Raw genomic sequence first — 25,379 nt, 5'->3', positions numbered from 1 at the left:
AAATTGGGAGTGGGCATTGTGTGAAGTGGCTGTGGATCTCCTGCCGCAGAAGTGTAGGACTGTATAGAGTTGGGAGGGCCACCCGAGGGTCATCTAGCCCAGCCCCCTCACAATGTAGGAATTACAGCTAAAGAATGCCAGGCAGATGGTCCCCCAACTGCTGCTTAAAAGCCTCCAGTGGTGGAGACCCCCAACACCTTCCAAGGTCATAGAATTGCAGGGTTGGAAGGGAACCCCAGGAGTCATCTAGTCCAGCCCCGGTGGACAGCGGGCACGATCCATCCTGTTGCGCAAGGCTAAAGATGCTGCTCAAGGCTAAAGAGGAAGCCAAGGCAGTGAGCGGGATGGATCGCGCTCGCTGCCTTGTCTTCTTCTTTAGCTGCGCTGGAGAGGTTGCACGGCTATGGATCCCGCTCGCTGTCTTGGCTTCTTTGCTCTTTGGGGCTGGGGGGGGAAACCCAAGCTTCCCCCATAGCCCCGAGAAGCTCTGGGAGAAGCGGACAGGCTGTTTTTTCCCTTGATTTCCCCCGTCTAAAAACAGGTGCGTCCTGTGGTCCGGTGCGTCCAATAGAGCGAAAAATACGGTAATTGCAGCATGCTTTTTGAAGGTCAATGGATGCTAGACAATTTAGGATCAACAGGATCACAGTCCAATTTAGGATCAACAGGATCACAGAGTTTGTAACCTGAAGCTTTCGTAACCTGAGGCATTTGTAACTCGAGGTAACACTGTAGTTGTTTATTTCCTTGACATCTGATGGGAGGGCATTCCACAGGGTAGGCGCCACTACCGAGAAGGCCCTCTGCCTGGTTCCCTGTAACCTCACCTTTCCCTGTTGCAGGAAAAGACTCACCTTGGGATTTTGTCCAAAATAAATGCCCACAAGTATCAACCTGGATTTTTCTGGTGTTGCTTGGCTTGAATTTTTGAAAAGAAGAGATAAAGGAACTGTAGTATCTCTCTTATTGCCAAGTGTACCACTGATGACTGTATTTGGAAATTAGGGACATGTGGAAACCCTTTTCCTCTGCAGAAAATTAGTTTCACCAAAGTGAAATGGGGTTAGGCAAAGAGGGAATGTTTGGCGTAGCAGAGACTGCCTCCAGCCCGAGGGAAATGCTTGTTTTTCTCCCATGCCAAATCATCAACATTAAAAGGAGTAAATAAACAGGGGCATTTTTTAGTTTTGGACAAAGCATGTTTGAAGTAGTAAAAGTAAAGTGTGTTCCGTGAAGGGCATATGTCCAAAAGTCTGTTTCAGCTAACAGTGAAAAGCCCCCAGTCGGCTTGCTGTTCACAAAAGAAGCCACAGGCCTGGACCAGAGAGTTGGATTAACCTGCTTAAGAAAAACAATAAAAGCTTTAAAATTTGGCCTTTGCTAAATCCCTTTTCCTTCCCAGAATTGGAGTGTGTGCCTCCCAAGGCTCTAATTGAAAATGGAGGGATGTCTTAAGCCATTGACTTCAACATAACTACCTCTCATTGCTTGTGTACCTCCAGATTTCCTCTTCCAGTGAGATCATTTATTATCAAAGGAGCCTCCTTTCCTCCATTAAATGCCTATAAAAGTTGTTTGGCAGGTTACATTGGTATCCTCCTCAACCGTTAAAGTGAACAGGCAGTGTCTCCACTGGATTTTATTTATAATCCAGTGGAGAGCCAGTGTTGTGTAGTGGTTAGTGTATTGGGTTTATCAATCAGGATTCAAATCCCCACTCAGCCATGAAGCTCACTGGGTGACCTTGGGCCAGTCACTCACTCACAGCATAATCTACCTACGGGGTTGTTGCAGCAATAAAATGGGAGAGAGAACTGTGTATGCCACCTTGAGTGCCTTTGGGGGAAATACCGTATTTTTCGCTCTATAACACGCACCAGACCATAACACGCACGTAGTTTTTAGAGGAGGAAAACAAGAAAAAAAATATTCTAAACGAAATAGTGGATATATGATTTTTGTGGTTCATGCTGTGGCCACAGACATGTGATCTGACAGTGAGTTTGGAGTAGCCCAATGCAAAAATCCTGAGGATCCATGTGGATCCATGCTTTGTAACCATGGAGGAGGGAAGGAAGGGGAACCATGGATCCTCTGCTCACGACTGCAGCAGATGCCACCCGCAGGCATTCGCTCCATAACACGCAGACATTTCCCCTTACTTTCTAGGAGGAAAAAAGTGAGTGTTATGGTGCAAAAAATATGGTAAATTGATGTTTGGCCTTCAGGTAAAACAAATTTACCCACTTTCAATGAAATACCAGTAGAGCATTTCCAGAATGAACTAGAGTTTTTAAATTTCAGTTGTCCTTCCTAGATTGACCCCACAGACCCAGCTTTCTCCTTTTCTGCCCAGAATTAAACACAAAGGCTGGTTTGAGTTCATGCGTTGGGCTGATTTAAAAAAAAATTTTATTGGTGCTCCTTTTGCATAAAGCATAATATACTCCTGCTAATTCCTTGCTGCTGATCTTTTTGACTTGTACCTGAAGTGGCTTCTGCACTAATGGACCTGTAATACTAGCTACTGCCATGTGCTGAGGATAGAGGGTTATTGCTGAGCTTCACTTTGGAAGCTGTTTTGTTTCTGATGCTGACAGCGTTGAATGCAGAATGCAGTCTGTTTTTTCACTTGGTTTGAAAAGCTCTTTGGGATCCTTTGTTGTGAAAAATGCTGGATTAATGCGAGAGGTTTTTGTATGTTCCATAACTGCTTGGTGTTGTTGAGATTTCATTACCATTTTACAGGCCCCCAGTGCTTGCTCGGCACTTCACTGATCAAATAAATTACACTAGGATCTGCCCAGAGCACTTAACATCTAAATTTGCATGGTGCAACGAAGACAGGATGACCAAACCACAGGGATGGAGGGGGCATACTGGGGTCATAAGACCATGTTACTGCTCACCAGAGAGTTGTGTGCTCAGCAGTGTTGCATTTTTTTTCAGAGAAGCAGATCAGTTCCAGTTTTGGACTGAGCCAAGGTCTAGTGGTGCAAATTACACTGTGGTCATGTTTTTAGTGCTTCAGTGCTCTTGCAAGACTACATAAGAACCTAGCCTGCTTCCTCTCTTCTCCCCCAATCCCATCTGCTTGCACTGAAGAACAGTAGTTCTCCACCACCATGCTGATAGACCAGCACCCCCAAACCATTTACAGAATGACTTTCCCTGCTGTTTTGATGCATTTGGCTGATCTATTGATTAAGGAAATATTCTGTATTTTATCAATGCAATTTTATTGTTGGCTTTCATGTTGTTTACCACCTTTTTAAAAAGGTTGGTGGTATAGAATGTTTTGCAAATAAATAAATGACAATTGTGTTAATGTAGATTGAAAACCAAAATACTAGTTGCTTATGGTAAAAATGATCTCAACCACCATGTATTTGCAGCCTGAGAACGTGGGAAAGCTGCTTGAATGTATTTGGCTTGCCAATCAAGACTAATAAAAGCTAGCCAGAGGGTGGGTGCTGGGAGTGGTAAATGCCTCCTGAGTTGATGTGTCAGGCTGTTTTAAATGGTTGGGCAGGGGTTGCTCCCTGCTTAAGAGGTCCTTTCTGCACCCTGAAGTGTTGGACGACTCACCCAGTTGCTAACATCCCCTTTTGTGGCAGGGTTCTGGAGACGGTGGTGGTGGCTCAGCTTCACACATGCTTGGAGGACACATTTTCTAGACCCATTTCTGTCTGGATTGGATTCACGGCTAGAATTAGTGCCAAGACTTTCTTGGTAGCCCTAACTGTTCACCTTTGTTGGGGAAGAGACAAGTAGAGTGCAACCCTGTTGATTCTCTTTGATCTCTCAGCAGCCTTTGATACAATTGACCTCTTGAAACAGCTCTGAGGGTTGGGCATTGGAGGCTCAGTATTACAGTGGTAATGTTCCAGGACAATTTCCAATAGCAATGGGGGACTTCTGTTCTGGGGTCCAGAAGTTGTAAAGACAATCTGTTCTGGATACGGTTACACTCCCCTTGAAAGAGTAAATGGGGTGCTCCTTGATCTACATTTATACTTGGAGGCCAGGTGGCCACAATGACAAGGATTGCCTGCATTCAGCTATATGGCTGACTTGCCAACTGTGTCCATTCCTGAGCAGAGAAAGCATGGCTACAGAAATCCACCCTTTGTTAACCTCCAGATTTGGCTATTGCAATATACTTTATGTGGGACTGCCCTTGAAAATGGAGGCTGAAATTGGTGCAGAATGCTGCTTCCAGGGTGCTGACAGACACTGCCAACCAGACTCACATAACATCAGTTTTCAAGCTGCATCTCTTTGTTTTGCAGATTCTGTTTCCAACACTAGCAAATCAAACAGAATCCTACAAGAGCCTCACTATAGTCTCTTATAGGCATGTGTGAAAATACGTTATCCTGCCAAATTCTTATTCCCAAGCAGAAAGAAAACTTAACCTAGTTTCTTAGGAAAATAGACTTAATTCCTTTGGAGACTCTCTAATGAATCTGGCCTATTATGTAGTTGCCTTGTGCCTGCAGCTTATGACTCTGTAGAGCTTGGGGTCTTCCCAAAAAGATGAAACGGGAGGAATACATTTGAAACTGGCCTTTGATGCAGTCAAAAAAACCTGACATCCAGCTATAGCCAGTCAGAATTGGAACCTGCCAGAGGCTTAAGTCTGTATCTGATCTATTTTAAATATTGAAATGGAGAAGAGGGTGAGTGATCATGATTCAGAAACACTGTACATGCTCCAAGCCGGTCTTGTATAACAACAGCTAGTAGGGAAGGGGAACAGGAGCTGCATTTATCCTGTCATAGGCTACACTGGTCCTTGCCAAAGTCCTTGCTGCTGAGTCAAGCAGCTCTGGGTCTGTGCAGCTTCAGTGAGTTGCACCCACTGTCACAACTAAGAGATGCAGCCCACTTGCTCCAAGATGTTCAGTTTCTTTTTGTTAAAAACCCATTAGAATAAGACACCAAGATTGTTGCACTATGCTTCATAGTGCCCCAGCATTCACTCTTGTACAAATGAAACCGAGAACCCCTTGATGTCAGACCTTTTCTCAATTGTGAGTGTCACTCATGACCTCTTTTCTGCTTCTCTTCACAGGTACCTTACCCGATACTCTATCAAATCTGTGCGGCCCATTTGGAACAAGGGACACAAGTGGTGCAAGGTTCCCATGCCTATATCGCACCCTATACTCCGTGATAATGTTACTTATGGGTCAAAACCTCTTCGTTTTAACCACTAGGATGGTGTAGAGCTAGTGTTGACAGCAAATTACAATAGCTGTGGCTCAGTATTTGTCAATCCATTACAGGTATTTTTATGTCTGGTGCTCTGGAAAGAGCCAAATGAACATTTTTCCTCCGGAAGCATACAGGAATTTTCAGAAAAGAGGCAACTTAATGGCTAAGTAGAATTGTCATTTAACTGAAAGATGCAATAGATGTTGCTTCAGGATAACAAAACTTTTATCTTCCTTTATTTAAATCCCAATTAAACTCTTGAGTCGACTCCTAGTGCTGTGTACTGTTTCAGTTCTTTGGGTAGCTTCTACCTCTTGAACGTGTACCATAGAGAAAGAATTTGTAACTCGCTGCTCAAGTGGATTTCCCCCCTTCCGTAGTGATGTCCTTAATTGACATCAATAGCTGGTGTCTATTACTGCTCATGATGCTGATGGGAGGAAGACAATTAAAGCAGAATAAAAATCCCATTGTCCTGTCCCCGTCCCCCCCCCCCACACATAAAATCCTACAGGAGTGCCATGTGTAAACTTAGGAAGAATATTTACCGCAAAGTAGTTCCCCACAGATGCAATAAATACACATTCAGCTTCAGTCTTCTGATCAGTTATATAGGTCCACTTCAGCCTTGAGAGAAAAGCTTATGATCTTGAGGACAAAAATGAGATTAATATTTGTGAAACCAAAAGGAGATTCTGGGAACAGTACAGCCTGCAACCAGTATAGACAAAATCAAACAACTTAATTTTGTATGCCCCCTTTCATCTGTAGCCTATGATTTGCATACTTTTTGTCCTGTAAAATTTTGAGTATTTCAAGGTGATGAGGTAGATTGGGGGAGTACTGCTATAGCCAGGTTACTGGGAAACATGCACAAGGGAGCCTTAAATGGTGATGATGGGGGGAAGCCTGGATAGAAGTGAGGCAACTAGTATCACACAACTGTAGTTGTCACTTCCTCTACAGGCTACTTTAGTTTCTATGCTGGGGAAATGCTCTGGGTCAAAAAAATATGCTTAATTCTTTCTGCTGCTCAGCTCTAATGCTTGTTTTATTGCAGCCACTATTTTGAGGCACTGGCCAGCAGTCTTTTAGATCTACCAGCTCACAGTAATCCCTCCCTACCTGAACCTATTAACCAAAGTCATCAGACACAGCAACATTCCTAAAAGAGCCACTGGAGAGAATGGTATTTTTGTAATGGCTTTTTTATGCTGCAAGTGAAACCTTCTAGAGAGGACGTGTGCATTCTACACTTCATTTTCACACACAATTACATCTCAGAAATACATGCAACTTATGGAATCTGTGAATATGTGCAGTCAGCCCAATATAATGTATAATGAAAGCAAAAATAATGTCCATAAAGTATCAAGTGCTGAAGTACTGTACACGAAGAATGATTGTACTACAGCCTGATTTTGTTGGTGCAATTGGAAAAGTGATGTGTGTTTAGAAAATGTGCATAATTAAAGGGAAAGTTGGAGTCCAGAGCAAATAGTCAAACCAGAAATTACTTGTGTGTCCTACTAGACTTGTAGACTATGCATCTGTAACACTTTATACCACAAAACAATTTCATTTTCTGTGTTTACATAGCTCATGTGCCTGGATAGCAAACCGACAATTAGGATTCCTGATTTCCTAATCCTAGGAGGTCTCTTATTTCTAGTTCCTTTGTAAAGTAATGGAGACAGAATATGAGCCCTGCAGGGAATGAGTACATATGGCAAGTGCATATGGTAATTTATCAAAAGGTGTTTACTGATGATTTGGTTTACTTATATGCGGCTTTTCCACAATGAGCTGTGCCCAAAGCCGCTCACACCAAACATTCAAAAAAATCAAAACATTGAAAATACAAACATACAAATTACAGAGCATGTTAATAAATTCAAATGACAAAAATCAAAATTCAACAAATGCAGAATAAATCAGTATTACCAAAACAAACCCTGCCAAATCAATGTTTAAGTACATAAATACAAAGTAAAACAAAAGTGAACAAACAATAATGCTTCTGGTACTGGTCTTGCTGCACTCTAAGGAGACTGACTTATAATTTAGAGGGAAAGAGTAGATGACATACAGCTGGCTTACAGGCTAGATGGCACACAGCTGATCTGCTTAATATTTTAAAATATGGTCTCACTAACACATTAGACTGATTTCATGCTGATCTATTAAAGCAAAAAGACATACCCAGTTTCAAATACAAAATTAGTACAAGGCATCTCTTCCATTTTCGGCCTCGTGCTATTATTCATAGCATGAAGGGCAGGTCCAGGTTCTTCTCTGCGTTGCCAAAGTAGATGTAGCCATGTTGTTTAGTATTGGGGACATGGTAGAATGTGAGTCCAGGCCAGAGCAAACTTCGTAGTACTACCACTCTGCCTCCCCTCTCAAACTGGATGCTCCAGGACCCTGCATAAGAATAGGATGCTGGATTTCATCCTAATTGACAAAGACAGCTTTTCTGTGATAAGCCAAACTAGGATCACATGTGTTCAGTGAACACTGGCACTAGAACAAGCTTGACTTAGCTGTAGTACAGACTACTGTATTCTTGGCTCAGTTAATCACACAAGTAAACACACCAATGTAACTGTGTATTACCCCCTCATGTAGCTGCTACCTTTGTATGTGAAGAGTGTTAACTCCAGCATGAGGTCCCAGGTCCACAAAATAACAAGCAAATAATGCTAGTAAGATCCAGTTATCATACGATAACCTTTTTATCATTAAGTCCTGAGGCTGAAGACATAATCAAGGTCTGCTAATGAGCGACGTTCAGCTTCTCTATTATATCAGCATTGGTAAGTAACCTCTCTAGATGACTTATTTTGCAATTCTAGAATTCTGTGCTCTGCCTTTTCATTCCAAGACTTGCTGTGATTCTCTTAGTAAGACTTAGTTGGATACAACTTAGAGTCTTTCCCAGCCTTACCTAGGGATGTCTGATTGAAGGCAGGACCGTCTGCATGCAGAACAGGTTACCATTGAGCTAAGGCCCTTCCCATAATATCAGGAAGGTGTACTGTAATCAGATTTATTCCAAAGAGAAGCTCCAAAAGGACAAGCATTGCACCTTACAGCCTATTTGATTTCTAGGGGCAAAAGCCTTCAGGGGCAAACCACCAGCAGCATGAGGTGCACATTGGCTTACTAATAATAATAATTTATTTGTACCCCGCCCACCTGACTGGGTTGCCCCAGCCACTCTGGGCAGCTTCCAGCATGTAGAAAAACATAGTACAAATAAATAAATTAATTAATGGAAGTTTCTACATGCAAAGTTGCTGATACTCAAAACTATGTGCAGCTCCAGTCAGATTGATAATACCAAATTGTTTAGGAAATGGGAGCCAATAGCTGTTCATTTTCCCCCAGCTCCATCGATAGGTGTGAGCCCCAGCTATTGCATGAGGCATTTTAGGGGCAGTGACTAAGCGTGCAGCTCTTCATCGTGTGTGTGTGTGTGTGTGTGCGCGCGCTCCACCTGAAGCAAGACTACATGTGGACTAGCTATCCTAATTGTCAATAGCCAACATTAGTCATACACTGCATAGATCAACTGAAATCAATGCACCAAATCAATGTTTTGATTTGGGACTTGAGAAACTATTACCCTGAGGCTAAAATGCAACTTTGGGACACATTTTCCGATTGCCTGTATCAGGAAGGAAATTTGGCCAATGGACAAGCTAAGGAAAAGAAAGCAAGAGGAAAGTGAATGACAGAGAAACTTAACAGAGCTTCCAGCTCGGAAGTAGTTTATAGAAGAGTTAATTTTCCTTGGGAGTCTTAATTTGCCTCCACCTTTGGAGGAAGTGTGCACTGGGGCAGTAAAGGGATTAGCTTCAATATTAATTATGCTTTGGTGCTGCTGAGAAGGTTAAGAGACAATGTGAAAATGAACCTTCTACTATAATCAGCTGCTCAATGGCTTGCTGAGTATTTCAGTTCCTGAAATGACAGCCTGAGAAGCAAGAGTATTAAAGCAGATTTGGTTCCATGAGGCTAGAAGATGTTTGGGGGAGACAGTAACCTAAAACCATCAAAATACTGCAATGAAAGGAAAAAGACTCACAGATGATAATCCTCACTTGATGACAGAGCTAATTCAGAAAAGCTGCTTGTCAGCTTTGGCAAATGCTTGATGCTACATGTACATATAGCAAAAGAAATGTTCAGGAAGCAAGAAGACTGAAAGGTGTGTTAGCTACATACATTATCCCAACTTAGCTTTAAGATAAATATCAGAGACACTTGGAAGAGCAGCAATGGGCAGGGGTGCTCTCCGTTCTTTTCTGAAGGCCAATCTGATGCATCTTCTCCACAACAACCCCAGCCAACAAGCCATATTTTCCTATATTGATTTCCTTGACACACTTTCCTTGGGACATCCTCTTTGGGACTGCCATTAAAGGCCATTCAGAAATTGCAGCTGTTGCACAAAGCAGCTGCCTTTCCAACAAGAGGACTGCGTAAAAGAGCACTGCTTTTCCCCTTGTTACCTGCCAATCAAACTTCAGACCCACCACAATGTCCCATTTCTCCTGTTTTGAGCAGCTGAATTGAGACTCGGACTATCCCAAATGAGTCACTCTCTGCGCACGCCACCATTTTAGTTGTAATGAACACATTGCTTCACACAATTGAGACGGAGGTGAAATTGGGAACATTTGTGCTACGTTCTCAATTCTATAAAATTTCTTCCATGAAGAGATCAGACTGTGAATTAAGGTGCAATTTATTCACAGAACCTCTTACCTATTTTGTTACACAAAATTACATAGCAAAACACAAAGTTGGGGCGCTAAAAACACTAAATGCCTCAATTCAATTCAACTCACGGAAGACAATGATTTTTTGAGTTCTTGTCTGTTTGTAATTTTGCAAGGCAGGATTATTGTTTTTAATACAGAATTGTATTAACCATTCATCTGATCACCATTGGCGCCCAGGAATTTCACAGAGGCAAATGCATGGAATTTTTTCAAGGCAAATGATCAGGCTGATGAAGCAGGGGCCCTGCTTCGCCAGCCCAGTCAGCTTCTGCACAAGTATCATTGAGCCGGCTCTGTCTGTGCCTGCTCTTTGAGGCCAAGATACGCTCCAGCAAATGGAGACAGAAGCTGGAGCTGGCTCCAATTGCCCTTTCCTATGAAAAAGAAAAAGGAGCCCTTTTCTATGAGGATCTCCAGTAATGGAGCAGGGGAGAAAATGGACAGACCGATGGGGAGTAGAGGAGGAAGTATAGTAGCTGCTATACTTCCTCTAGCCTGCTAGTTAGTATTATTTTTTACTTGCTTTTTATTCACAAGAGGACGCTGTGGGGGAAAAAGCAGGCAGGCAGGTAAAAAACAACCCTGCAGCATAGTACAGTAAAGGACTAGGCGTTTAGTAGCATGGCTGTTCTAACAGAATACTTGGGAGATCTATCTGATGGCCTTTTTTAGGGCAGAAGTTACAGGATATAAATTATCCTATAAGAAAATTAAGTATTAAATTCAGATTCAGAATTATGATCCGTTACATACAGTAGAATCTCAATGAGCTTTTTTGGTATTACGTACAACAGAAACTCATACCCTAGGATGTAACAGAATTGTCAACTAATGCTACATAATGTATCTTGTTCTCATAATGAGTTAACAAAAAAATTAAGCATGACTGAGAGCATAATGCTATGCATGTTTTTGCAGGATTAAGCCCAACTGCATTCAGTGAGGTTTACTCCCTAGTATGTTTAGGATTGGGCTTAACAGGAGGAAGCCTCGCTGAACACAGTGGGGCTTACTTCCAAATAAACATTTGTAAGATTGCACTCCATTTCCAATGAAACCAAAGGAACAAGTGAGTTGCAACTTTCAAAAAGACTTAATCACAATTTAGCTGGATTATAACCAAAATTAACGCTTTTTTATTTCCTGTAGCCGCACAACTTTTATTTTAAATAAGCACATAAATGTTATCTATGGTTGAAGGGGATACTTTTCTTGCCTCTGTTGTCAATATCCCAGTCAGAAACTTTGGTGGGCAGAGCTCAGCACGTAGCAGCAAGCACAAGACACCAGCTGAGGCAGTGAACAAGGAGGTGTGGCTCCAACAGTATTTCAGCAGCAGTGAAGATGACATTCACTAAGGATCAGAGATCCGGCATATGGCACGTTCATGAGAAAAGCTTTGCACAGTTACTGTGTTATTTTTTCAAATAACTATAGACCCCATAATTTGCTTTTTAAGCTGCACCCGCCAGAACTAGCTTAAGCCAAATACTGTCTGGACTGAAAAAAAATGCCTGTCAGGTCTGTGTGGGAGGAAAGAGCCTGGGAAAAATATCCTTTGGATGAAGATCTGGAGCTTCCCATTCTCCCTCTGGAGCAGGCTGCAACCTTCACCCTGCCAAATACGGGTGGGAATGCTGAGGAGGAGCTTAACCATTTCCCAAACAAGACACTGCTCCGAAAGCTTGTCTGCTCAACCAGCCACTGACTCCTCGATGGCCCTCTGTCAACTGCCAGGACCCTAGTGCCTGTGTTTTAAACGTCAACCTCCCTCCCCTCGGCTTCTGCTTTCTCTCCAGCCTGCCACTGTATCCACTCTCATCCCCCATGTCTGTCTGGGCTCTGACCTGGGCCCTCTGTGATATGCAGGCAATGGAGACGCTTGATCTACTAACTGTAAAATGAGAGGCCCTTAAAACAACAGAGCTGATCCACTTCAAATCTACTCTTCCATAACACTCCTGTTTTGGATGTATTTCAAAGAACAGGGGTGGGGATGGGAAGAAGCAGTTTTCAATGCTGGTAAAAGCTGCCTGTTCCAAAAGGTCGCATTAGGGAAACAAAAACAGTGACACCTCTATTATATCTAGGTGATACTATTCACAAAGCATCGTATGACTATGGCTGTGTTCGCATACATCCTTTTCTGCTCCTTGTTCTCCTGCTAAAACAACTGCAACAGAATTAACTACGTCACTTCTCTCGCATCCATATATACAGTTGCACTTTGATTTTTAACTACTCCCATTTCCCCCAACATGTTCTTGCCAACATTAAACATTAGGCAAGCATTTTGACTTGCCAGGTGGAATGATCCCCTCTTTGCTCCCCCTGTGCAGTTCCAACCCACTCTTTTGTCCCCACAAGAAGGGGATCGGTCGCTTTCCCTTCTGAGGGTACCTCCAGACTATCACTGTTTTGTGGGAGGGATTCAGAGGTATACCAGAACTTTAGGTTTGAACAGTTAAGAGTGGGTTAAAGTTCTTTGTCCTAGGACAACTAATCCACTTTAAAAAAAAACCTAATGAGACTTTTTGTGGTTTGAAAAGTGATGGGGGGGATGCACTGAGAAGTTTGGGATAAACAGATGACTAACAGGATGGAGAAGAATCCCTGGCATCTCCAGGCACAGCTGGGAATGTCCCTCACCTGAAACCATAGAGACCAGCTATGAGTCAGTGTAGACCAGGGTTTACCAAACTTGGGTCTCCAGCTGTTTTTGGACTACAACGTCCATCATCCCTAGCTAGCAGGACCAGTGGTCAGGGATGATGGGAACTGTAGTCCAAAAACAGCTAGAGATCCAAGTTTGGAAACCCCTGGTGTAGATAATACTGTGGAAAATAGACCAGTGGTCTGACTCAGTGTAAGATGGCGTCTTATGTTCCTCACACCCATGGGCTGAATGCAGCCTTCCAGTCCTCTTTATTCAACCCTCCAGCAGTTGCTTGCCTACTCCAAGCCCCAAACCTTCTGCAAGGTGCCTGTTCTTGAACTGTGGTGATACATCTTGCTTCCTGGATGAAGGAGGGAGGGGTACCTATACAAGCCATTCACACGTGGCCCTCAGGCTGAAAATGGATTCCCACCCCGGTTTAGGCAAATCAGTTACCCCAACTGTGGACACTGCAGAAAACTGGTTAGTTTAAAGTTAGAAGTTGTAACTTCTGTCCCCTTCTGGCATGCAAGAGGAGAAGGGAGCACACAGCTCAAGGCTTGCCATAGCTCATGGGAGTTATAAGAAACCATGGTTTCCCGTTACATCTGAATCAGACATATGATAGATTTTGTTGAGATGGGTATGGATAGAATTGTACAAATTCAGTATTTATTAAGAAAGGAATATTTTTTAAAAAACAAAAAACAGCAATTCTGGTAGGAGGAAGTGCACATGTATGGGAAACATATAAAGATTAGTTCCAGAACTACAGGGATCAAAACTGAAATGAGATGAAATGTGACAAGAGTGCTGGGGCAGAAGCACCTTAATTGGCCACACTCCAAAAAAGCTGGGGCAGGAGGCAAACCTGAACAAGGGCAATTAGTCCTCCAACTAATAATTCAACACACACAGCAGGGAGAAGGATGTGGATTGAGAACCTTTTCCCACAACAAGGGGAAAGAGATGCCCTAGGTCAATGTGGGTAGGCTTTTGATGGGAATTTCATTACAGCTTATCCGGTTTGTATCATGTACATAAACTTGACCCCAACCTTTCCTTTCTCACCATCAGAAATAAAAAAGGAGGGGCAGGGTGGTGGTATGGCAGCCCCGTCCAGAAAGCATAGACCTGTGCTCATAAGATGGCTGCTTCTTTTATTTCCTTTACATCATGCCAGAGTACATGATTAATTTTTATTATTCATTTCAGATGTATAGCATGACTTACTTCAAAGCATTTACTTTCATCCTGTTAAGTAGATTATTATTTTTCCTACTTTGTGGATAGAAACTGAATGCATGAGTCCATGGCTGAACTTTGATTTGAAACAAGGTCTTCCATGTCTATATCTAAAAATTACCCAATGAGTCACACTGAAGCTCTCTTTTGCATTACTGTTCTCCATGTACAAAATAAAAAAAAATCCTTCCAGTAGCACCTTTAAGACCAACTAAGTTAGTTCTTGGTATGAGCTTTCGTGTGCAAGCACACTTCTTCAGATAGCTTGCACACGAAAGCTCATACCAAGAACTAACTTAGTTGGTCTTAAAGGTGCTACTGGAAGGATTTTTTTTATTTTGATTATGGCAGACCAACACGGCTACCTATCTGTAACTGTTCTCCATGTACTCATCTCTCATCTCTCATCTCAGCTTTCCAATCTAGTAACAGTGATCTCTGTCAGGTACTATTGCAATAGAATAATACGTTGCTGAATACAATGCCAAAACAACTTGCAAATATGCTAGATATAAACTGAAATTTTCATGCTGACCTCAAAGACTAAGGCACACATGTTCTGTTGGTACAATAAATGTTTGCTTGTTGCCATAGGTCATTGCATACAGTACAAATAAGAGGGACATGTCTGAAACATACATACAATGTGCAAAGTAAGCTACCAATTCATAAATAGCATACAAAGCAGGACAAAAATAACAAATAAAAAAACCCTCATGACAGCTTCCAAAGGCTTCTCTTACTTAGTTGTTCAAATTAGTGAATCTCCTTTACAATCCACTGGCAGTTTATTGTCTGCACTTATTTTTGTTGCTGCAGTTTCCAATAATGCAACTTGATAACATCTGAATTTGGATTCAAAACCACTATATCCTGTATTGACCATGGCATGCATTGGGACACATGGTAGGATAACAATTTAATTCTGGGATAGGCATCATGCTCTGACAGTGACAGTGAAAAATTCTTCCAACATTTTCACAAATTGTGCAGGGTCAGACTGGCAGACTCTGCATCAGGTAATTAAAAAAAAGTTATTCAGCATGCAAGAAGAGCACTGGCAGTTCTGAGGATGACCATCACTGAGATCTCAACATCTGGTTCAACTATGAGAGTTCTTCAGCCAATGAGAAACTACTTCGTAAAAGTCAATCAGTGGGTATTCAGAAATATTCAGACCATCCACTACTAAATGGAGCACACAGGTAGCTAGCTGGGAGCTATGAAACAGTGAATCCCTAATGTCAACTTTAAAAAGGATTAGCTATGAAAACACCGGGGGGGAGGGCTTTGTATCCTTATTTCTCAGCTTGCATGAAAATTTCACTGTCATGCTTTGAAGTTGTTTTTGCATACAGTTCATTCATAAAGACCTATACATTTACCTTTCCTCCCCTCATTTACAAAGGGAAGCTGGGATATGTCTCCTTTCCCAAAGCAACCTCCACCAGATAGTTGCAGATAGAGCTTTACGAAGTCTGACTATACTGAATTTTCTTCTGGTTTCCTAAAAATGGCCTCTTGCGGTAGGGTTTTACTTTCATTAAGGCTCATCAGTCCCTAGAACAAGATTTAGACCATATCTGATTTATGTATTAAATATAACCTGGTCCTGTCTCAAGGCTTCAGCAGCTATTAACGCAGAATCAAGAGCCCTATAACAAAACTGAAAGAAAAGATATGAAGCAGGAACTAAGTCACATACTGAAGGGAGAAAATATTTTTCTCCCTTTCGAAAAGTAAAATTAAAAGCCTATAATTACATGCCCTAGAAGACACGACAAACTCTTGGCTCCCCTGTCCTTGTTTGCTCTGGGACGGTAAAACCACCTCAGAAACAATGAACAGTCTCCTTCACGAAGAGTAGCCAAGATTTCTTGATAAACCAGACCCCTGAAGTACTTGACAATTTGAATCCAAAAACCCAGTATGACAGTTTATTACATACAGAAGCAAAGCTCAAGAGATATAGGCATAGTTCCAATAATTTGGGCAAATTGTGGGTGGTCAGAAAGTCAAAAGCAGCAATTCTAACTGGCTCTTGTTCATGTTACAATTGTCTCATAAGAATCAGTTCCAAAGAAAAGGTCACACCTTGAGGGAACACCCTATGATCAGTGTAGGAGTAGCAACATCAGACTCCAAAAGTGTCAATACAGACACACATTCTTGGCACGAACAGGCCTAGTGTGTGGCCTTTGATAGGGAAAATCATGGGAGACCCTGAGCTGAACACACATAAGATGCTGGTACTAAGAGAAAGCAATATAGCCTCCTGAAAGTTGTGCGAACTCTAGCAGGGCTGATAGTCTCCTCTCCATATCCACAGTTCAAGAGGTCAGCATATACCACACACAGTCTGGTTTCTCTGTCTTCACTTCACTAAAGAGTCCAAACTTTTCTCATATTACTTGATTAGGGTTTCTGTTCTTCCTACTGAGGCTGACCCCACAGTGTCTCCTACTGGAAGGTGACTGGTACAGCAGCCCAATGCTAAAATAGTATTAACGCACAAGCAAATTACCTGCTAACTTGGCCATTTGACCAGATCAACTTATCCACACAGTCTGGGGAGTCATTTATCCTCCAGAAGGTTAAGCATATACTTCAGCAACTCATTTCACTGCATGGCTGCTTCCTGGATTGTTCTACCACAGACATGGGCAACCTTCGGACTACAATTTTGGACTACAATTCCCATGACCTCTGACCACTGGTCCTGTTAGCTAGGGATCATGGGAGTTGTAGACCAAAACATCTGGGGGACCAAATGTTGCCTGTGCCTGTTCTGCCATGTGCCATAAGCTCCAAAGGCTGTACTGCTGTTATCTTTTGAACCCACAAGTTCTCAAAGCTGCCCTTCCCCACTGAAGAACAGACTAGAGAAGCACCACCAGACTCACCCCACTCTCTGTGCCTTCTTGGTAACATCATTTTCTCTCTGACACCATTACTTCCCCCTCATCCATTATAAACTTCTTAGTTTGGATTTCAGAAAAGCAGCTTGAAAGGTCTTGTCCCCATGTGGCTCTTGGCAGGCTGCAAGGTAAAGTGCTCTCGGGCTCAGAGTTTTCACAAGGCTGTGGAAGTGCTGCTTAGTGTTAAGCTATGAAAGAGGAGGGCTCAGGTCACATCTGTGAAACGTTAGCAGGGAGAGGAGGCTGGGGGAAAGTAGGTGGCCAGCACAGCATAGCACTTTGTTGGGTTTTGCAAGGCCACTTGGGAGATAGGCAGCCATTTGTCTTCAAACCACCTCCACCACACACCGATAACAGGCTGCCTTACAGTCTGCTTGCTGGCGAGGGGCTGTTAAAAAAAAAACACCCTACAGACTCAGGCTTTTTGAATAGCTGGAGACAGAGCTTGATAGGGGATTAATCACTTCAGGGGGAGCGGGGGACTGTGAAAGGGAATAAATTAGTTGTGCTAATGCCTGGATATAAAACAGGTTCATGTCTCTTAGCTTCAATCCTCCCAGCACCTGGGGCTTTTGCATCTATTAAAGCACTAACATAAAACCTGGAGGATTTTCTCCAAGCACTTGCACAAAGAGGCCCCATCGCCCAATACTAAAGCCCCATTAAATGCTGTACCGATAAAGTTCAACCCTACAAAGGAAACCAGTGTTGGATAGTTCTGATACAGATAGTTCTCAGAAGCAGTGAGGGAAGTATAATATAGTATAATAAGACCTAATAGTAACTCCTGGTAATCAGACACAATGAGCACCATCGTCAGTTATTATGGGGAGAGAGTTGGAAGAAGTTGGGGCTCTGGCTCGTGATATACATTTCGTAGCTGTGGTATATTATAGTCATAATATGAGCTATATTTCTGTTCATCTTAAATACCCATAAATGTGTGAGGGCCAATTAGGGGCCAATTCAAGAATCACACAACTCAACATAATTTCTATAAATGCAAGATTGAGAGCTCAAGATTAAAATCAGATCTCTGTTCTAGAATCAGACAAAGAGAGCAGCCTGGGAGTGCGAGGCAGCGGTGCACAGCCTGCCCGCCACTCCCAAACTTTCCCGGGACTTCAGGGGAAAGGGGACGCTGCTGGCAACCCGGGAGGGCAGGGCAACGGCGCGAGCCACACTTGGGCGATTCGGCTCCAGGGACCACACATTCGCTCCATAAGACGCACAGATATTTCCCCTCACTTTTTAGGAAGAAAAAAGTGTGTCTTTTGGAGCAGAAAATATGGTATACCACACAAAACTAGAGCAACTGCTTAGGCTCAGATGAAGTGATCTGCTGTAACTGAAAAATAATAAAATTTATAGCAAGCCTGTTTGTTAAAACCTCTTCTAGTATTTTAGAGTTCATAGCTCTACAGTCATACCTCGGGTTGAAGTAGCTTCAGGATAAGTATTTTTGGGTTGCGCAATGCGGCGACCCGGAAGTAATGGAGCGTGTTACTTCTGGGTTTCAGCGCTCGTGCATGCACAGACGGTCATAATGATGGCATGCGCATGCGTGGAAGCAGTGAATCATGACCCGCACACGCGCAGACGCAGGTTGCATTCGCTTCTGGATGTGAACAGGGCTCCGGAGGTACCACTGTATTGTGAGGCATGCCTTACACATTTTCACAGACATATGAGTAACTATCCCATTGTCACTTGCTTCAAAGTCCTCTCTTTTGCAGCTGCTTCTAATCTAATGTCAAACCTATACTTTCCTGTCACTTCTGTAGAGTAAGCATGAGCAGAATTTTTTGTAATTACACTGGCATTGTGATATTGGGGGGATATTTTCATGCATTAATGTGGAATTTATTTAGACATTTCTGTATTTGGATGCCACCTTGTGTTACAAATTTATAAAACTCTGTATTTAGCAGGATGAATTAACTGCTGTTCTGAATGCAGTCATGCAGATCACAGCACAAATATTCTCCCTCTCTCACTCCAGCTTCCCATTCTCAAATTCTGTACAATGCTTCATCAAATTCAGCAATTCCCAAACATTTTTTGATAGGAACCCCTTGGAAGCCATATCAAATTTATAGCATTTACTGACAAGCCAAGCTGCTTCAAGTGCTATTGCTACTTTCTGGCACTGGAATGGGAAGCTCATTCACCCTTCTCAAACATTGCTATTTATATAAAATATTGAGTGTAGAACCCCTTACTTTGCAGCTTCCATGTTGGTTCCCCATGTCATGGAACCACAGAGTTAGAGAAGTACAATAGCCACTTATGCATTGCCAAAATAAAGGTGGCACCATAGATTTGCATATAGCAATTTAGAAGTATGATTTAGAAACAGAAATACAAGACCTTTCACCAGAGAGCAAGACTGTGACCAGGTAACCTGTCTGCATGCTCAGTCTACTGAATGCAAATGAGCAACTTCAAAGACCCTGCTGTCTCCTCTTAAAGCTCTTTATCTTTATTCAGGACTTGTACTTTACAGCCCTACAAACAGAGGACTACACTCTGTAAAGTAGGACAAATGGCCACTCTACTGATAGGAAGGAGCCATGCCACATGCTACTCTGCTCATGAAGTAAAGGTAACAGATTAATGACTTTGAAAAGCAAACTGGCTGTGAGAAGTTCACTAATACTGACCATAAAGGTAGGGGGGCATTAAATACAAAAACTAACTCATGTAATTTTTGTTGTTCCCTTTTGACTTCTTGTTTGAAATAATGGATAAGCACAAACACCGTTAGCCCTAACTACAGTAACAAAATCAGCAAAGATTTTTATGTGAAAGATATAAAAATTCATGATAAAAAAGGTCCTAAGCTACAAACCAAATTCTAGCCAGAGCACCACAGCCTCTAAAGCACCCTTTTCTACACAAACTCTGTGGGAAGTATTTAATGAGGCACTAAAAGTAGCTAGAGGTGAAGGAGATGCATTGGATACACAACATGGAATAGTTTAATTCAACATACTGAGCAGTGTGGAATGGGCTCTGGAGAAGAGATTAAGAGGGTGAGAACTCCAGAACAGCATATAGGATGCAAAAGAAATGTGTGAAAGTGGGAGAGGTAATAATGTTTGTGTTGATGAGGGGTTAGGAAACTTCAGAAGGGCTGACATGTTCAATTTGCAGATAATAAAGGATCATATTTGTACAAAAGAGCAATCTGTATTCAGTTCTGGTAGTTCTGTTATGTTTATTTGGAAGCAAAAGGTATTTTAAGGAGGGAGCTGTAAAACAGCATAAATTAGAAAACAATAAGAGCTACATTAATTGTTTTCATTGCGCTTAGGGGCTAAGATATTCACATTTAATAATGAGTGTATTCCTCCATTTCCTAAACTGTTACATTTTCTCCTGCCAAGGTAAGAGATTTATCAAAGAAAAGTTTGAACTTAGACTGCCCAGGATACAAGGTTAGAGTTAACAAGACCCCATTTAGATAAGAGGCAATATTGGGTGGAAATGGTCTTGCAAAATACTTCAAACCACATAAAAATGTTCCTATCTCTAAGTAGCCTTATCTTGCCCACCAGGACACTGGCTGCTGCAAGCCCCTTTTAATGAAGAGAAAACACAGAAAGTTCAAGCAGAACAGGGTGCTGACACAAGACACAGACAAAGCTACCCAGTGAAAGGATGCAACAGCTCATTTTGGTTTTTATGTGTTTTATCCTGCCACTGGAAAGGTTGGTATAGCTGAAGAACCAGACCATGCACAAATTATATGTATCATGTTTTGTTATGAGAAATAATGTAGCATGTTAGTTTTGGGGCAGCCTTTGCTATTTGGTGTGCCTAATCTGATTTTATTTGGGTTTAGCAGCTCTGCTTATGGGGTTCATGCTTTTGTGTGTGTGTGCTTTATTGCTGTATTTAGATTGTTCTCCACTTTGAAAATTATTGTATTGAAAGGAAGGCCATACATCTTTTTTTATGCACACACACCAACAAGAGTGGAAACTGTGAGCTTAGCTTAGTCTTGGAAAAGCTACATGGCCTTCGGTAAATTGCCATCATGCTCAGAGTCCTTCCTGCAGTCTACAATATGGGAATTGTAGACCCACAAACCTGCAGTGGGTTGAAACAAGAGTTCTCTAAGCACTAAAAAGCTCCATATAAATGCTTATTGTTATTATTACACAGTGAAAAAGCAGATAGTACTTCTTAAGTGGATATGAAAACTTCACAACACTATTTTCATTTTGCATTTGGAATGTCACATCTTCCCTACCTTTAGGAATATCATGCTCAAGTGAATCCAGGAAGTCAATGGCAGGGTCCAGGTCAGCTTTCTCCAGGAGAGTTTTGTTCTTCAAATTTACAGGCTCAGTGAAATGGAAATAGGAGCTTAATTTTTTAGCCTCCACCAAAGACAGACCTGTTGGGGTAATAAGAACTTTGCCATCTTTCAATTTACTACAAGCTCACTATCTAATAGACTTATGAAGCATCTATGTGCTGATGACACTAAATGAACCCACAGAAGTAGACAGAGACCTCTAGAAATAGGTAGTCTTGCAGTATCATGGAAAATCAGTTACTTTTATGCAGCCCACTTCAACCAAGGGAAATCTATTGGTAGCTGCTGCAATCTAAACTGAGCTCTGAAATCAAAGGAAGCAATCTTCAAACCAGCACCATAACCAAAAGCACTACAGGATCATGAGATAGGTATCTCCAAAAGCAAAGTCATTCCAGATAGCCCTATGTTGTCATATATGCAAGGCTTGTCATACATCTACTATGATTAAGGTCCTCCACATGAGGGACAGGATGCTTTACACTGTCATGCATAGTAACATTTCCTCACATGACTAGCAAGACTCAAGAGCATGAGTGCAAAAAATGAACTGAAATATGGTTTTTCCTACTTTAGTGCTGTTGTTGCCCCAAGAAGAAACAATTAATAGTTCTGGTTGTGCATCCATGGGCGTAGCCAGGATTTGGGGGCGGAGGCAGGACTTGGTTAGGGAGGGCAGAACCGAAGTGATTGGTCAGTTAGTTAAGTATTTCTATTGTTTTAATTTATGCCCATGTGTGCATCCCCGTATTTCCCTTCGGCTCACTGTAGCAGCAGAGACCCTTGCCACCAAGTCAAACATGGAAGAAATAACTGTTTGTGACTACTTTTGTGTTCAAAGACGCAGTTATGACTTACACGGACTTACCTTCAAAGTTTCTGTTTTCATGCACAGGTCCCAGTGGTGACTTTATATAGGCACCCCGTGGAACAATACCCACTGCTTTATCTATCTGATCTATTGCAGATACAAGACGGACTTCTTCCTTGATCAAGTTCTTTAGGAAAAAGCAAACATTAAGAAAAGCCACCTTAGTTTTACATACTAGAATGAGAACTGGAACAGAATCATGCACCTACAAACTTAAAATATATATATTGCCTTCATCTGTCATAGGAGAAAAGAATGCCAAAACATTTATTTTCATTACATGGCATTGGGGCTTAAGACAGATGCTGTTTTAACACACACACAATAAGTCAGCTGCATCAAAACAGGAACCACAGCCTGCAGTTAGGTTACAGCAAGATTAGGAAAAGAGGGACCAGCTGTAAGGAGTACAGGAAAGTGAGATTAGGGTTCAACTGATAAGGTAGTCGGCACATGTATGTATGTGTTCCACATGAGACACACACAGAGAGAAGTGGGAAATAAGTATATAGAGACTTGCTGGAATATTCAACTCATACATATGGAATACATCTGGGGTGTAGGCCAAAGTCAAATGTGGAGGGAAAGGGAAGGCTAGATTACTAGCAGGGTAGTGGAGTGGGGTACATTACTTTTTATAGAATCTCAATGTTTTACAAAAACTGTATAAAAAGGGGAAAAGGGAGAAGAAGCTTGGCATGAATCTCTTGACACAAACTAGTGAATATGTAGCTGAATTGCTGGGGTGAATAAAGGATAGAAGGTCACCACTGCTACCTCTAACTTCTACTACCTTTCCATTCCAACCTTGGAACATAGGAATTAGCTCTTTTGTATATTTTCTTTATATGCCTGTGTGATATCTGTATGAAACTGAGTGCAGGTATGTTTGTGTGTGTGTTTATAAAAAGCTTCTGCTAAGCCTTTTAACTTAGTATTTTGCCTGCACCAAACCCAGTGAGCTCCAAGGACCAGATATGTTAAATGGATAAGAAAGGTTTGTAAGAAATTCCAATTCAAATCTCTGTTACCTAATTTTAAAAAATTCCAAATAATAAATTCCTACACTAGTAAAAAAAAATATGAAGCAACACAAAAATGTTAGTAGTCCTATGTCATAATTATATCATATTGCTCTGCATTCCTAGAAAACTAGGAAAAATGTTTTACTTCAAAAAGGCACAAGTGCAAATTGTGAAAAAATATATTGTAAGCATTAGGTGACGGGATCCCGGGGTGCTGCAATGTACTCACTGTTGCTTCCTCTTCATATGGTCTCTCACCTTCTTCTTTCTTCTCATAGTGTTCATATTCATAGGATGGGTCCCCTTGGAAACGTCCCTTTAGCACTGAAGTCAGTGCAGTAAATTCCTCATTAGGAGGTGGCAGAAGGCTCCATTCCACACAATTCAAGCTGTCATTCACACATACATAATAAAAGGGTAAAGCATATTTTTATTGGCAAAAAAACTCATGTTTTCAGACATTTGGAGGTCTACTGAAAGATCTCACAGAAACAAGCAAGAGAACAGGTGGCAAGCAGAGATAAAAACCAACTGCCTCCTCATGACACCACAATGTGTGAAGGAGGAGTGGGGAAGTCACTTGAGATAGGTAGGAGGAAAGGCAGAATGGCTTCTAAATCTGAAGGCAAAACTAAAACAGATAGTAGCAAACTCATAAAGGATCAGGTCAGAATTCCTACCAAGCTAGGGTGCTATATAAAGCAGGGACATGCAAAAGATGAAAGATGAACCTCTCGCTGAATATGCCCCTTGCCTTGCAAAACAACTTTTTTAAAATAAACAATAACAACAGCTTCCTCGTGTTGTGGCTCCATGCCCCAAAGTGGCCACTGCCAGTAAGAAAATGGTTTTAAATAGTGACTAAGACTACAATCCAGTACAAACGTACCTGGAAGTATGACACACTGAACTCAATGAGACTAGTTTCTAAATAGGAATGTACTGTTAAGGGACTGCACTGTGAAGTTCATGGGTCACTTCTTGCCTATGCCATTAACTCACTAGATGGCCTTAGGCAAGTCACTCTTTCAGCCTCAGTTGCCCTGTCTGCAATATGGAGATAATAGATAATGCCTGCAAAGTGCTCTGAACACTCAGAAGTGCTCCACAAGTGTTAACTTTCATTTAGAGTTTAACTTGCCCTCTCTGCCTATGTTGCCATTTAAAACTAACCTCACTCCCTCTCCCACACACATTTTTTCATAAGGCATCAGGAGGATGCTGCTTCTAGACATTACTGTCCCCTCATGACCTGAATTCTCTTCCATTGACTTGAACTTAATGTTTTGACTGGATTTTAAAAAGTAGCTGTGATCAACTAAGGCTCACCAATAGAATCACAGAATTGTAGAGTTGGACCACGAGGATCATCTAGTTCAACCTCTTGCAATCTTTCACCCAATGTGGGGCTTGAACCAATGACTGTGAGATTAGGGTTTCTAGCGTGGTGCTGCGCTGCTGGGAAAAGCTTGACCTGCTGAGAAGTCTGACAGCTGACACTTTGGGGGCATCTCGCAACGCTTCTCAGGAAACAGCGCACCTGTGCAAACCTCTACCTGGGCAGCAGCTATTAAAGGCACAGGAGTAAAGGGGAGGCAGGGACGGCCAACCTGCTGGAGCCATGTCTCCCCCCCCCCCCCGCTATTTCACCTGCCCTATTTCACCGCAGTCCATCTTCTGCGAGCCCAGCTGCCCACCTGTAGAGGCGGCTTCTGGCCCCCGCCCTGTCGGGCCCCACGCCCTCGGCGATGTAGTAGGCTCCTCGGGTGCCCTGGATGCGGCCCCACAGGCGTACTTGCTCGAAGCGGTAGTCCCGGCGCACCAGCAGCAGCGAGTTCCGCAGGGCCGCTCGCTTCTCCGGGCTCAGGCACACGCCGCTGCCCGCCACCAGGTCCAGCGCGTAGGGCAGCGTCTCAGCATCCATGGCCGCCGGGCTTGGGGGTGGCGGTGGGGACCAGAGAGCGCAGGCCCCGACGCTTGCGTCCCGTTGCCGGGCAACCGTCTCCAAGGCGCCGCGCTGGACGTGAGGTCAGAGGTCGGCCTCGGCCCCCTCTCGGCGTTCGAAGGCAGCTTCTCATCTTGCCCCGCCCCGCCCCCCTGGCAGCCGGCCAAAAACCTTTCATAGTCAGCAAGCCCAATGCCCTAGAAACGGGGCCTGCAGTGAAAGCTGAAGCTGTTGCTACGCGTCCCCGCTTCGACTTGGCGTCCTCCCCTTTAAACAGTAGCGCGGCGGACAAAAGTTCAACAGGCGCAGCTTTTCCGATCTCGCCGCGGCGACGCCGGCATGGCAGAAAGCTTTGCTTGAAGAATTGCTGCCTGGTTAAAAA

At 42.7% G+C, this 25,379-nt stretch overlaps 2 protein-coding genes across 9 annotated transcripts in view; one reads left to right on the top strand and one right to left on the bottom strand.

Annotated features, from left to right (window-relative positions):
• The window catches only part of MRPS18A (mitochondrial ribosomal protein S18A), a 31,453-nt gene extending 25,960 nt beyond the window's left edge, over window positions 1–5,493 (top strand). For all 3 annotated transcript variants that reach the window (XM_081000333.1, XM_081000331.1, XM_081000332.1), the window contains exon 6: window positions 5,078–5,493. In XM_081000333.1, the coding sequence (XP_080856459.1) occupies window positions 5,078–5,222 (145 nt within the window). In that variant the 3' untranslated portion in view covers window positions 5,223–5,493. The remainder of the gene's footprint in view (window positions 1–5,077) is intronic.
• The window catches only part of RSPH9 (radial spoke head component 9), a 50,070-nt gene extending 25,001 nt beyond the window's left edge, over window positions 1–25,069 (bottom strand). Inside the window, exons 1-7 of one of the 6 annotated variants that reach the window (XR_013984540.1) lie at window positions 24,750–25,067; window positions 23,282–23,441; window positions 22,025–22,154; window positions 21,088–21,234; window positions 7,423–7,644; window positions 5,769–5,868; window positions 5,428–5,650 (exon numbers count right to left, since the gene is read on the bottom strand). Coding sequence is in view for 3 of the 6 variants with exons in the window: in XM_081000314.1 (XP_080856440.1) it covers window positions 7,484–7,644; window positions 21,088–21,234; window positions 22,025–22,154; window positions 23,282–23,441; window positions 24,750–24,976 (825 nt within the window). In the remaining 3 variants the exon portion in view is untranslated. Of the gene's footprint in view, window positions 1–5,427; window positions 5,869–6,963; window positions 7,675–8,700; window positions 8,925–21,087; window positions 21,235–22,024; window positions 22,155–23,281; window positions 23,442–24,749 lie in introns of those variants that run through there. The other 5 variants (XR_013984539.1, XR_013984538.1, XM_081000314.1 and 2 more) reach the window with 5 other exon arrangements.
• Between the last annotated feature and the right edge of the window lie 310 nt (window positions 25,070–25,379).

This window comes from Podarcis pityusensis, assembly GCF_964106645.2.
Source record: "Podarcis pityusensis genome assembly, chromosome: 3".
NCBI lineage: Eukaryota > Metazoa > Chordata > Lepidosauria > Squamata > Lacertidae > Podarcis > Podarcis pityusensis.
The sequence above is the reverse complement of the archived record's forward strand: the minus strand, read 5'-3'. Positions and strand labels throughout refer to the sequence as shown.